This window comes from Centroberyx affinis, unplaced genomic scaffold (assembly GCF_046629955.1).
Source record: "Centroberyx affinis isolate AG114_WGS23_722 - 3 ecotype Tasmania unplaced genomic scaffold, CSIRO-AGI_Caff_v1 ptg002070l_1, whole genome shotgun sequence".
NCBI lineage: Eukaryota > Metazoa > Chordata > Actinopteri > Beryciformes > Berycidae > Centroberyx > Centroberyx affinis.
The window spans coordinates 107485-121799 of NW_027280400.1; the positions used below are offsets into that span (position 1 = coordinate 107485).

Below are 14315 nucleotides of genomic sequence, written 5' to 3' on the forward strand. Positions count from 1 at the left end.
GCATGTGAGTCTCCTCCTCCTTACAGTCAGACTGAAAGGATCTGGGTATCCAAGGTGCTATTAACTATCTGCAGCAAATGCTCCACCAGGGACACATGGATGATGCTGATGTCTATGTTTACTTAACAGGTAAGTTGACCAAGCGACCAATATCCCAACAAACTTGGTGTATTCCTTTTTCGGTGGCGCTTTTTTTTTGAGGGGTGTATAAAACCACACACCTGAGTGAGGAGGTTCCATTAATGACCTCCTACCTTGTATTTGCCCCTGCAGATGGCCTCAAACAGGCGCTCCTTGGTGCCGTAGAAAGGCAGGCAGCCTGAGAGGAGGATGAAGAGGATGACTCCGCAGCCCCACACGTCCACAGGCTTACCGTACGGCTCCCTCTTCACCACTTCCGGGGCCATGAAGTGCGGAGTACCCACCCGACCTGGGGTTAGAGAGAGGGAAGGGCGGGGGCGCATCATTGATGAACTGAGTTTGGGACGGTGTATAATTAAAGTGAGTATGCATATGGATGACTGCATGGGGCACATGCGTGTAGACATCCAAAAGCATGCACACTCACGCTCAAACACACATAATTATGGCTGACAGGACTTCTTCATTCTTTATTCCTCTGTGAACTGGAAAAAGGAAATGGGCTACTCTGTTTTTGCTTCCCCCCACTGAAACCTGCAGCAGAGACTGTATGTAGTGTTTCTGTGTGGATTTACGATTAGTTTGCAAGTTCTCTATTGCACTCTGAACAGATCTTATGTAGTGCTCTATTTTAACTGGATTTTAAGTGATATTCTCTTCAATTTGAGACTTTGTATGTATCAGAAGTTTTATTGACAAATACCTCAAAGATATGTTTCCTCTTTCCAGCTAAAAGTGTTTTAACCACAACAATTTTCATGTCCTTTCCATGTCATTATATACTAATTTTCTCGCTTCCCAGTGTACAAAGTGAATCATATCAATGTTGTCCTATACAAAGCCCAGACTGCCACATGTGGAAATTCTTCTGTAATCCAGAGATTAAACAAAACAATAGAAAATATGTTGTAAACTGTCAAAAATGTGTGGGCATCAATGGGGGGAGACTAGCTCCTTTTTTTCTGTAAGGCTGACAGTGAAGAGGTTTCTAATGGATATTGATGATATATGTGCATGATGTCTGATGATATAGGCTACACACAGTGGTCTCAGCAGATGCTACAGCGGATGATAAGACAGGAGGAGTTGCTTTCATAGGAGTGAAGCAACTTCCAGCTAATCAGCACTGATAAAGATTTAGAACTTAAAACATCATCATTTTGTCCCATGCTAATAGTGGAATCTGCACCACATATTGAATCAATTGGACATTTCCAATAAACTTGACTACTCAGGAGAGCACACAGTATGACTAGGTGATGACATAGTGTCTGTGCATAACAATGTGCCTGGGAGGGGATGAGCGTGGGTGTGTGTGTGTGTGTGTGTGTGTGTGTAACATGTTATTGTAAGCATGTGTTGCAGTGTTAACTCTACCTCCTGCGACCAGGCCTGACTCCCCCAGCTGGATGGCTACTCCAAAACCCCCCAACTTCACTGGAGCCGAGTTCTCCTTGGACGCCAACAGCACACAGTGAGGCTGAGAGAGAGAGAGAGAGAGAGAGAGAGAGAGACTCATGATTTGATGATCTTCTTTTGCTAATTAAAGAGGGACACCCGCCTATAAATGAAAATAATCACATATACAAGACACACCCAAAACCCCCAAACCATAAACCCCTCAGATCTCCACACACCCTCCCGCCCACCACTACCACACATGAATAACCAACAGCGCAGGAGATTAAAAGCCTTAAGATATGAATAAGGGACATACATACAGTAGACTAAAATTAACTAGTGTCAATTTTGCAGCAGTTTTAGATTCTATGGCAGTATTTTGAATAGAATTAGTTTAATTACAAATGGGTAATTTCATCCAATTTCTTTTTTTTTTGTTTCAGTGAAGCCAACAAGTTCAAATGTCACTTTGTAAGCAGAAAAAAATGCCTTTGGTTGAGCAATTGCTACTTCTGCAACCATTTCGATTTGCAACTTTGATAATGTCAGAAGATACACTTGTAGTAGGAAGGTGTTACCATGTTGCAATATTTTCGTAAAAGATGAATCAATATTTCTTGTCCCTCAGTAGTGACTTTACTTTTTGCATTCAGTTCCTCTGCATACGGGCTGATACAGTCGTCTACTGGAGGTCAAAGTCTAATGGAAAATGGAGCCAGATATTATATACTGAGCCCTTACATCTAATGCAAGACACACCTTGATGTAATTTATACAGAAACAGCTACATAGAATTGGTCCTCTAGTGTGTTCATACATTTTCAACACATCGCTTTATAGACCATGAAAATGGCAAATCATTTTAGTCTAGTCAGGCAATTGTCTAGGATGGCAATTGTTTTCTGAATTTCATGGCATCTGCCTTTTGTGTCATTTTCATCACGTGAAAAGAGTTGCCGTGAGAGAGTTGCTCATGAATATTCATCATAGACTTCATCAAAATGATTGGCAGTTCCTCTTTTATTCAGGACTTTGGTACACACGTTCGCACATCTTATATACAAAAAACATAAAAGAGGGTTTAATATTTTGGTAAAATCATGAAGCGCTTCCCCACCCTGTTGTGACTGTGAATGTGTCGACAGCGTACTGTGGTGGAGCCTCCTGAACCGCCAAGGCTTTAAAAACAGGAGGTGTGGGCAGGCAATAGACTATTAAAACATCATTTGAAAAGCTTCACTTAAAAAAAGAGAAGATTTGGTTTTGCTATGAGCTGAAGACTTAACTGAAGAAAGCAATTCCTATAACTCCAAGTGTAAATCTGATTTTGTGTATGGCACACAACAAAACATTTCGCGTTAACATTAAATCTATTCTGAACCCAGACCTGAAAACGTGATGGCATGATCAACATTCAAGAACGGGGATCGTTTTCCCCATACCCTATGCTTACGAAAAGTTGGCTTGAGAGGTTGACACTGGTTTGCGGCCAATGTCTCTTGGGTGGCAATTTAAACTTGGCCTGGCTCTCCTCGCCATTGTTGTGTTTATTGTAAGGACATACGGTGGTATTTTGGGAACCTTTCTCTTACACAGTGGACTACACTCTACAGGTACCTCCATATTATAATCAGAGCCCGATGTGGAAAGCATATTGTATACACAAGCGGTGAGTGCTCTGTGATCCCACTGCTTGTTCTAGTACATGTAATCAGAAGCCCTGCGTGGAGCCCAGCCCTGTCTCTGTCTCTGCCTCCGTTCTGCTCTGCACAGTGGTTTCAAACTGTGGTCAACCCCCTCTTTCCTCCCAGTTTTCTCTGTAAAAGCATTACCGCATTCTGCACTTCAGCATTTCTCTGTCTGCTCTCGACAGCACAGCTGCGGAGGGCAAGCTACTCACAGCTGTAGAGATAATGGAGAGAGAGTGAGCGAGAGAAAGGAGCAGATTCTACACAGCATTGTCTTTTGACCTTGTAACACAGTCACTGAAGGATGAAGTAGAACAGCGGAAGGTTGGCTGCAAAATGTAGGAAGGATCCTGAACTATACGTGTCTATTCAGTAATCTGTAAGGTCTTTTCCTATTCAACCAGAGGGGAAAATGTTGGAATGACTCAGACAGAGGAAAAGAAAGGGACTACAAAAACCACAAGTGAGCTACTATTCTCCAGGAGGGAGTGAGTGTCTGAGAGTGGGATTTTATCCTTTGCTGCCACACAAGCACATTCACAAAGAAACAAGAGCAACAAGTCGTTTATGGACTTCAATCACATGGTGAGTACTTTGACAAGTTCCTCTTTGAAATAGTAGCAACATCATTTAGTTTGTTATGCTGGTTGTAAGATAAGGGCTGCGTGCTCTGAGGAAAGAAACTTCTCTTACCATTTCAGATTCTGATCTTTTGATATGAACTGATTACACTGGACTACTGGTTAGCTGCATAAGAACATTACAAAATACTCAATACAGTTCAGAGGTTCAATCAACTGATCGCTATTAGATCAGTTATCAATATTATCAAAAAGAAGGTTAAGCTCTGTTAACCAATGGAGAGAATCGATGCAGGTCCATCTATCTGGGGCTTTCCAAGGCCTGCTGGTAAAGTGGTCAGCTGGGCAAGCTTTGGGCTGCTGTGTGATATGTAATTAATGAGGGCAGGATTAATGCTGATTTAGGGCTAAGCCATACAGCTGGCCCTGGGCCATCACACAGACCAGCACTAATGAGAGTCCAAGACTTTCCCAAGAGAACCAGAAGAACTTAGAGTTAATCTTGAATCTATATTGACTTACAACTTAACATATTTCCCACCCAAACGCACAGCAAAATGTGACTGTTTGGAATGCTTAAACAAAAACAAAAAATTCTCCCTCTCAGACTTTTCTTCTTTCACCTTTGCAGGGCTGAGGAATACAAAACCCACCATGACCGCTAACTTGTCCACCACAACTGCCACGACTGCCTTGCAGTTTCCAAACTCCTCTCTGTTTCTCATCACCACAAAGACCAGCTGGACGAACCTGAGCATGACCCCTAGCCTCACACAGCCCTGCAGCCTAGACGACAGCTCACTGCAGATCCCGTTGGCGCTGCTTTACTCCGTGCTCTTCGTCCTGGGTCTGGCTGGCAACCTGCTGGCTCTGTGGGTTTTCCTCTGCGTCCACTCCAAGAAGAACTCGGTGCGCGTGTTCCTCATCAACATAGCTCTAGCAGACCTGCTGCTGGTGGTGTGCCTGCCCTTCAGGATACTCTACCACAGCCGAGGTAACTGCTGGGACCTGGGCCCCACCATGTGTAAAGTAGTGGGCAACCTCTTCTACATGAACATGTACATCAGCATCACACTGCTGGGGTTGATCAGTGTGGACCGCTACTTGAAGATCAAACGCAGTGTGGGGATGCAGCACAGACTGCAGGCCACAAAGTGGAGCACTGCCGCCTGCGCTGTCATCTGGGTCGTGGCCTTTGCCCTGACTTTGGCGTTCGTGCTGTCGAAAAATCATAAAGACGTGAACAGGTTGGTGACATCTTACAGCTTGGCGCTTAACTGTTCCTAAGGACATGTAATGGGTGTTTTAAGTTTGTTTGAGGCAAGAATCCCTGTATGTGTGATGCGAGCAGCATGAGCTGACGTATGTATGTACTGGTTTTTCCAGGTGTTTCCACTACAAGCATCTCGAGCATGCAAAGTGGAAAGCGTACATCAACCTCTTCATTGTGGTCGTCTTCTGGCTCACATTCTTCTCTCTGGTGGTGTCTTATTGGAAGATCGGCAACAAGCTCCTGAGGGCGTCGCGAGAGAAACCAGACCTGCCCAACGCATCCCGCTACACCCGAACCGCCAAGAAGTCCTTCTTCATCCTCTTTCTCTTCACCGTCTGCTTTGTCCCCTACCACCTGGTCCGGGTCTTCTATATCGTCTCCCAGATCACAGACTCCTCGTGTTTCTGGAGGGGTGTGGCTGACCGGGCCAATGAGGTGGCGTTGCTGTTTTCCGCCCTCAACAGCTGCCTGGATCCTGTTATGTACTTCCTGTTATCCTCTTCGGTGAGGAAGGAGGTGCTGCGATTGGTGAACAATGTGCTGCGCGTGCGAGAGGGCGGGGCCAGCGGGAGCAGCTCCAGTGTGGAGCTGGGAACCGGGACTGGGAGGCGGACGGAGGTCAGAGAACAGCCAGCGGTCAGCTTCATCAGCACTCTGAGGAACAAGATGGCTGTTAGGTCCAGCCTTCCTGAGTTATAAGAGGACGTGATAGGGAGAGGCCTTCAAATTTATAATGGGAATAAGATGGATATCAATCTGTATCTTTATACACAGTCACATCAAGTTACAGTACGGCCTCATCTCATGCTTTAAAGGACACAGAGGATTAAGTCTCAAAAATTGAGGGTTTCTGGTATATCAGGTGCATTTCCAGGCATGGTTAGGTCCAATGATCTTGTAGAGAGGTCAATTCTAATCACAACTAACATAACATTTCTGATTGCGATTCTATCTTTCTTTCCTGATGGGAGTGGAGTCTTCCAGGATAATGGATGCCTATCCACCAGGCACGAGTGGTCACCCAATGGTGTGAAAAGCATGATAGCCATAGGTCAAGAACTCAATGATCTGATAAGATAGCAATTGAAATTTATGGCAGATTCTGAAACAGTGTGATACAGCATTTCCCGCCACCATTATAAAAATGGATCACTCTCAGATGATAAGTGAAAATCATTATGTTAATAGTGATTAACATTGACCTTGCTCTCTATTAGCCCCTTTGCATGGGTTCAACCAGTGTGGGAGGCAATTTACACTGAGCCTTGTGCACAAGACTGTCCTGTGGGCAGTCACCTTACAATGTAAAACAGATGTGGATAGATTATGTTTCGCTCCAAACAGAGAACGATGTGCTGAACTTTCACACTGAGTGGAGCAACCCTGATCTTGACCTGGGTCGACAACATTATACATTGACGGTTCGCCTCCATATTTCCCATGGCACTAGTCTGGTGTAAAAGAAGATCTGTGGACCAGTGGACCAGTGAACCACAGCAGAAAAAGCACCAACCAGGATTATAAAACCACCAAAGGTCACCGAATGTAGTATTTGTGCTTTATTTTACCCTATTCAGTCAAATGTGTAGTCAAGTACTGCTGAAATAACAGCAGTGGACCAATGATGTGAGCATACAGACAAAGGGAGCACCATTATTCTCTGACCCTAAAGGACACAATGTGGGACATTCTGATTAAACCAAATGAAAGAGGATGACAATTTTACAGACTACATCAAAGCCTGAACTTTCATCACAGTGTGATAGTGATCACAAGCTTATAGAGAACCTGGAGGGCCTCTTACTAAGATGAAAGCATGGGGCTATACTGATAAAATGCCACTCCATCCAAACGTCAGGGCCTTTGATATCTTTTGATAACCACATGTTGTCTCACGAAGGACTGTATGGCTGTTGTTGTATCTCCAAAATGTAAACTTTTGTCTTGTTTTTAGCTTGACCACCATGAGTTTATTCAATCGGTCTTGAAAGAGTTTCATAAAGCCAAGGGACCTTATGATCCTTCAAATAAAGTTAAAACATGAGTTATGAGTCACCTGACCGTGACAATATACATCTTCAGGTAACACTACTTATTTTCAAATGCATAGAAAAGAAATAAACGAAATAAGTTAATTACATTAGTGTGCACTGACATTGTTTCATTTATAAAAGATAACTCAATTAGAGCACTAAGTTCTATATGTAGATTATAATACACATTCTACAGTGGGATGAGTAAAGCATGGGATTCTTGAGCCCTTGTCAACTAACTCAACTCTGTTTGCTGCCAAACCAGTTGACTAGAACAGCAGCACCACCCCAAGGCAGAATAAATACAGACAGTAAACAGTGTAGAGAGTTTGCCACTGAAGAGCGCCCTCCACTGGATCACTGGACATCTTTGATGAGTGCAGAAAGGCTAAGAAGAGAGAGAGAGAGAGAGAGAGAGAGAGAGAGAGAGAGAGAGAGAGAGAGAGAGAGAGAGAGAGAGAGAGAGAGAGAGAGAGAGAGAGAGAGAGAGAGAGGAAGAGACAGAAATAGAGAGAGGAAGAGAGAGGGAGAGACAGAGAAAGAGAGAGAGAGAGAGAGAGAGAGAGAGAGAAAGCGTGTTTTGGATGAAAAGTAAAGTTGAGTAGAAAAGGGGAAAAAAAGGATCTTAAACTAGAGAGAGAATGAGAGAGGCGAAAAACCTAAACTCCATATGCGATTAAATGAACAGTAACACTAAGTTCCTCCGACAACATGGGGGAATAACTGGACCAACGCATCTGAATAATTACCCACAGTGGATTGTATCTGTGAGAGAATCATATATGTAGCCCAGCAGAAAAAGGAAGAAGGTACATGAAACCTTTCTGCGTTCTAAACTGTGAAACCGCACAAGAATCCCCCTGTCAAAAATGCATCACATTTCAGGTAAGAGCTATGCACACAATCATGCAGTCGTGCACAGTCCTAAGTATAGAGGTGAGAGATCACACATAACACCCAGGCTGCAGTCCAGAGATGTTTAACACTCTTGTTCGATAGGAACCTTAAAAAGGAGCTTCACATTTAACCGTTAATAACTTCCATTTTTAATCTTCTGTGAATATTTTATTGAATATCGCGGTTGACGCCTGTGAGATTTTGAATGACCTCTTGTCAGCGCTACTGTCACTGGTATGTATAAAGCAAACAAATTGATTTGCCTGTAATGCAAATTTGTCTATTTACATTGATTTGTCAAAAGTAAATTTTATGGCTTGTACTCTGACAATCATTCAGATAATTGCTTATTGATCATATGTTATCTTCTGATGCATTATACAGGGCAGACGACATCAATTATATAGCACCTTCTGTATCAGTGCTCACAGGAATAAATTGAGGATGTAGCCTGCAAGGTTATTATTGTAAACTAAAAGTAAGATGAAAATTAGGTGTTAAAAATCATTGTTGCAAACTGAAATAAAAATAAAATTTAGACTGTGAAAAAACTAAAACTGAACTAACTGTCTAACTAAAATAAAAATACCGGTGAGAAATTTCCAGCTTTCATTTTTCAGTATTTTTAATGCTAATAATAACGCTAATTGAAAAATGTATGTATATTTTAAACAGAATTTCTGATTTATTGTTTGTACGGCAAACATAAACACAATACCAGTTCTGTACTTCTATCATTATACCTTTTAAAAATACCACTCCAACCAAAAAACTAAAACTAGAACTGAAACTAAATAAAAACTAAACTACAACAAAAAAAACTAAACTAAAACTACCACACCCACACTGAAACCAAACTAAAGATAAATTTAAATAAAAATTCAAAACTATATAAAATCCCAAATGATAACCCTGGTAGCCTGGAAGTGAAATGTAAATAGCCTTTTTAGTTTTATTTAGTAATGTTAGACAAAACTTTCCCGTTGTTTTAAACACGGATGACGACATGTCAGACTGATAATCTGAAGCCAACTACTGAAAGAACGACTTCGACTTGTTTCTGTATTAAACTGCAGAGTTCATCACTGGAGCACTAGACTTATTTCTCCCTCTTCTCTCTATCCCTTCACTTAGCTCTCTTACAGATCAATGGAGAACACGCCTCGCACTTCCCCGCTGGATAACACCTCCTTCTGGTCTCCAACACCCTCTTCCCTCCCCTCCTCTGTCCTCCCCCTCTGCCCCACCGGCGCCACCCTTTTCTTCCTCCCCTCCCTCTACGCTCTCCTCTTCCTCACCGGTCTCCCAGGCAATGCCCTGTCTCTGTGGGTCTTCCTGCACCGCATCTCCACCAGAACCCCCACCCACGTCTATCTGTCCCACCTGAGTGTTTCCAACCTGCTGCTGTCCCTCACCACGCCCTTCCTAGCGGCCTACTATGCACGGGGTCCGGTCTGGCCTCGGGGGGGCGTCATGTGCCAGCTGGTCCTGCACAGCGTCACTCCGGTGCTCCACACCAACATCTACATCGGCATCATCATCCTGACCTGGGTGGCCCTCAGCCGCTTCGCCGGCCTCATCCGGCACACCCACGCCTCCAGGCCGAGCGCCTGTGCCACCCTGCTGCCGCGCGCCTTCTTCAACCGCCTCAGGAGGGCCTCCTTCGCCTGCGGGGTGTGCGCCGCAGTGTGGGTGGTGGCGGTGGGCGGCATCGTGCCCGTGACGCTGTACTACTCCGTGAAGGAAGCCGGGGGCAGCGGTGGCGGCGGGGCTGGAGAGGGTGGAGGGGATGAGAAAGGAGGCGTGGAGGAGGGGGAGGTGTGCTACAACCCGGCAGTGGAGATAGGGGGCAGCCTGTCCATAGCCTGCAATGTGCCTGCTGTAACCGTCTTCTTCGTGTGTTTCCTGCTGGTGCTGCTGTCCTACATGGCGGTGCTGCGGCATATCAGGCGCTCACGCCACAGCACGAATATCACCGTCTCCCACAGCCTGCTGGGGAAGGTGCTTCGTAACATCGTGGTCATCCAGGTGGCTATGAATTATTATTCTCTAGAAAAAGTTATTACATCAATAACCATAATTTGCATCCCTGTTCTTGGTTCCAACACAAATCTTAGTCATTCATATTTAGGTTACCACCACTGATGCTGTGGTAACCTAAATATGTCCTTTTTTTTTTTTTTTTTAATTCGGCACATAGATAGTTCTGCTGACTCATGGCCTGGACACAAGGAATGGTAATGGTACCACATTTTGGATTTTTAGAAAAAGTACAATTAATTGGGTGAGCCTTTTCTTTGGAATTGGTTGAAAAATGTACTAAAAAAAACAGTCATTAACCTATCAATTCTTAAAAAACTTGCACAAAACGTTCCACTGATTGTTAAATCATGACAGAAGTCAATCCTCCTGAAATTCGACAGGTTGATCAGAAACATAATATTAAAAGGAATCTACCAAGCCACATGCTGATATGTTAAGATTTGAAGAAAACACAGCTATTTAAACTTACGTTATGTTTTGATAATAACAAAGACTCTAATACCCATAATGCCTTGCCGGGCAATCAGGGAACTGATTGAGTGCATTCTTTTTCATGCTGTGGTAACCAGTTCATTGCTGCCAGAGGCTATATTTCACTTTGCTTTCCATAATAACAACCAGGACGGCCTGTGTGTTTGACCGATTCCTCCCAGGTGGTTCTGATAGTGTGTCTGCTGCCGTACCATGTCTTCAAACCCATCTTCATTTCTCTGGTCCATGAACAACGTCAGCTGTCCCATCCAGCTCACAGTTCATCTGCACCCGGACCCAACCCCACCAATCACTGTCATCCACTCTCCACTCTCATTGAGGTAACTAAATTTCACCTGTATTCAAAAAAAGATTGCAGACTACTTTACTGATTTACAGCATTGTTTGTATGGCTATGGAATTAAGATTATGCTACATTTGTGTTAGAGTGGTTCACTGTGTCCAGGTCTCATCCATTATAAAAATGTAAGGAATACTGACAAGAAAGATCTCTTTTCTCATCCTCCAGCTGAAGAACTGCCTGCTCCTTCTGGCTGCATTACGGGGTTCAACTGACCCTGTGATGTACTTCCTGCTGGACAAGACCTTCCGCAAGCACACCCTCAGTCTCTTCAGGCGACACCCACACGGCAGCCAATCACCTGGCTCAGTGATGGGACAAGCCAATCACAAGTGTGGACAGTTTGAGGTGGGGACTGAGACTCCTACAGTGGATCTGAGTCCTGATACTATTTTGTAGCCTGCTGTTTTGTTATAAAGGTAGCTTGATGTATGAAACGTATAATATGAAATAATTTATGGGCTTGTGAAAGAGCAATAATAATATAATTCTGCAAGCATCTGTTATGAGAAAGTATTTGTGCAATATCCCTCGTGTGCAATAGTGGCTTATAAATGTTTGATATCTGTATGTGTCATCTACTTTGTTCAGTAATTGTGTATAAATTATTGAGTGTGGATTATCAAGTGCGCACTGGTGTTTGTGCAATAGGTGTGTGAGATTGTATCAGGGCGTTTCAGCAGGGAGGGGATGTTCTGTGAAGTGTGGCCCTTGCAGATGTGTGTGCCCCAAGGGGCCTGGGCCCTTCAGACTGAGGCAGACAGGAAAGAGAATCAGACACTCTCCAGTGTGTCTGCTCACAAACACACACACACACAAGCCAGAGGAGAAATACACAGCATAGAGAAAGGAAGGGAGCCAGGAGAGAAGGAACTGAGCGAGAGAGACGGTAAGAAGAAGAGAGGAGTAATAATGAGAGAAGTGCCACAGGTGATGTGCGGTGCTGCAGCCTTTTGCTGCCTGTAGTGTGCTGTAGCCGACAGGAAGACAGAGGACTACAACCAAAAAACAACTGTGTTGTGTGCAGATATCTACTGTCGGTAATTTTATCAAATTTACACTGAAAATGGAAAATTGAGCTATCCTAAAATCCAACTAATGAACCAGATTTTTGATGAAACTGTTGATTTCAGGGGATAATATGACGATAAACACGATGCACCTTTGTTTTACTCGGTTGGTTATATAAAAGCGAAAAATTTCATGCTGCGTATTTGCAGGGGGGGATTGGGGGAGGTCTAAATTGGGCAAGTGGAAAATGTCCTTAAGTCACACTTGTTTACCCCAATTAACATAATCTACAGTATCTTAATTGAAAGCATTTTCTCACTAATTTGCTTAAAGCAGTTCCTTACCGAGCGATTACTGTTATTCACATGATTTTCCCAATTGCTCGGCCTCATTACAGATGCCAATGACCCCCATCAAAGAGTGTCATTTAAACCTTTGTGTGTTTGGGGCATGTACTGTATATGTGCATGTGTGTGAGTGAGTGAGTGAGTGAGTGTGTGCATTCTTGCATGCATTTGTTTGTGTGACAGAGGCAGGAGTCTCCCCAGAGAGGGCATTAGTTCCAGTGGCTGTCCACTGTTGTCAGAGGCAGACAGAATGACTGATTGTTGTTTTTGTTTTGTTTGGGCAAAGCCTTCTTTGACATGAAAGACCATCACTACCAGCGCGCTCAGGAGATACGAGGCTGTGGCTGTCATCACGGCTCTTGAGGACAGGACAGTGGACAGTTAGACAGCTACTCCGCACAGATCAGCAGACAGGCCGGCGCAAAGACGCGACACGGATGTAACCAGTGGTGCGGTGCAGAAAGGTGTAATTTAGCCATCAAACCTAGACGACTATGAGGCATTTAAGAACTGAACTACTAGTGTGTGTGAAAACGAGTGTGTGTGTGTGTGTGTGTGTGTGTGCGAATATGTCAATGTTTGTGGTAGAGAGTGTGAGTATGTATGCGTGCTGTAGTAAGTGCATGTGCACACGTGTGCCTATGAGGGTTCAATGTCAGAGCTTTTATGTTCTGACACCACAAGGCCCATTGGATGCCATTAGAGGAGCCATTAGCTCCGCCCGTACAGCCACCCATCACCACACAAACAGCACTAACAATGCTGCCCTCCGCGTGTAACACGAATAGGCCCGAGTGGACCGGGGCCATTTTACCTTGTAAAAACAGCTGACATTCAAGTATTCTGTGGGGAAATAAGACTTCCACACCTCTCTCAATTCTAGCCATTCATATGGAGAATGTGGCATTTGCTCTGCAGCGAGCCTAGATAAGGCTGAGATGTGGGACTTGACATGTATGCACACACACACACACACACACACACACACAGACGGACAAACATGGATGGGCAGACAGCAAGTACAAGCACATCTTTTTTCATTCCATGTCTGTTTTCTAGTACGGAGGCCCTGGCTAGCAGAGCTCCTCCCCAAATGACCTCCTGTCCTCTGGCCATCATGGAGGACACAATAGAGAGGATTAGATAAAGATCAGGCTTTAATCAGTACACAACACAGAGGGCACACATATACTCTCTGCTAGTTTTAATATTGCTTGTCGGCATTCCCTTTCCAGAAATACAGTATCTGATACACAGTTTAAAATAAGTGTGTGCCTCTGTGTGTGTGTGTGTGTTCTTTCTGCAACCAGACAGTCAAGGGAAAAGCTACAATTACCTGTGTTCTGAGCGTCAGAATTGACCAAGCCGTCTACAAAGCGGACACCAGCTTCATTAGGCCATAATGATGCCGCAAACACACAGAAGAATTTAACCATAGACTAGACAGCAGTTATATCTCCAATATGACGCTATAAGGAGAAAAGCATTAGGAGCAATGCGTACCAAGATTTGGCAAAGTTACCGTCTTCCTGCAGGAACACTATGTAAAGTTCCAGCGAGCTGAACTCTAAAACTCACAGAGATAAAGCCTACCGTCTCTTCTGCTAGGAACGTCTTGACAGCTGGTCCCTTCACCTCAGTGCGCCTTGAGAAAAAAGCGCTACTATGTTGTAAGGTAAGGTATAGGTCTGCGCCAGCATGACTTTCTATTCATTCATCTATGTTTACATCGAAAGTAGCGGTGTGTTTATGAATTCCTCAGTTTGCTCAACACAGCGTCGGGATCTGTGCTTTGCAGTTCAAACATTCAGCGTTACCTCGGTGCGCCTCAACTTCAGAACCAATGCTAGCGCAAACACCGGAAATTTCCAGAGCCCATATCAGAGGCACATTCAGATGGATGTGTGACTACACCTTTTCTATCAAAAAAAAAAAAAAAGGGTTCACCTTCAGACTCAGGCGAGTTGGTGCCGGTATTCAGCTGTCCAAGTTCTGCATTCAAAACTTGTGAGCCAGAGAAGCAGATTCTATCAATTTGCAGTGCCAATCTGCATACAATCTGTCTGTA

The 14315-nt window shown here is 44.1% G+C and overlaps 3 protein-coding genes across 7 annotated transcripts in view; 2 read left to right on the top strand and 1 right to left on the bottom strand.

Moving 5' to 3' along the window:
* Positions 1–14315, bottom strand: part of caska (calcium/calmodulin-dependent serine protein kinase a) — a 63635-nt gene that overhangs the window by 33491 nt on the left and 15829 nt on the right. For all 5 annotated transcript variants that reach the window (XM_071531374.1, XM_071531376.1, XM_071531375.1 and 2 more), the window contains exons 5-6: positions 1519–1621; positions 255–430 (exon numbers count right to left, since the gene is read on the bottom strand). In XM_071531374.1, coding sequence (XP_071387475.1) covers positions 255–430; positions 1519–1621 — 279 coding nt within the window. The remainder of the gene's footprint in view (positions 1–254; positions 431–1518; positions 1622–14315) is intronic.
* Positions 3644–7184, top strand: LOC139654274 (probable G-protein coupled receptor 34). The gene is made up of 3 exons (XM_071531377.1): positions 3644–3815; positions 4443–5058; positions 5198–7184. The coding sequence occupies exons 2-3, from the start codon at positions 4466–4468 to the stop codon at positions 5781–5783; spliced, it is 1179 nt and encodes a 392-aa protein (XP_071387478.1). The 5' UTR covers positions 3644–3815; positions 4443–4465; the 3' UTR covers positions 5784–7184.
* Positions 9164–11378, top strand: LOC139654271 (probable G-protein coupled receptor 82). Its single transcript, XM_071531368.1, has 3 exons — positions 9164–10042; positions 10711–10869; positions 11058–11378. Exons 1-3 carry the CDS (start codon positions 9164–9166, stop codon positions 11286–11288), a joined length of 1269 nt encoding a protein of 422 aa, XP_071387469.1. The 3' UTR covers positions 11289–11378.

Coding starts and splice junctions, on each gene's coding strand:
- LOC139654274 (XM_071531377.1), top strand. CDS start 4,466: ATGACCGCTAACTTGTCCACCACAACTGCCACGACTGCCTTGCAGTTT. Junction 5,059..5,197: donor AATCATAAAGACGTGAACAG/GTTGGTGACATC, acceptor TGGTTTTTCCAG/GTGTTTCCACTACAAGCATC.
- LOC139654271 (XM_071531368.1), top strand. CDS start 9,164: ATGGAGAACACGCCTCGCACTTCCCCGCTGGATAACACCTCCTTCTGG. Junction 10,043..10,710: donor GTAACATCGTGGTCATCCAG/GTGGCTATGAAT, acceptor GATTCCTCCCAG/GTGGTTCTGATAGTGTGTCT. Junction 10,870..11,057: donor CACTCTCCACTCTCATTGAG/GTAACTAAATTT, acceptor CTCATCCTCCAG/CTGAAGAACTGCCTGCTCCT.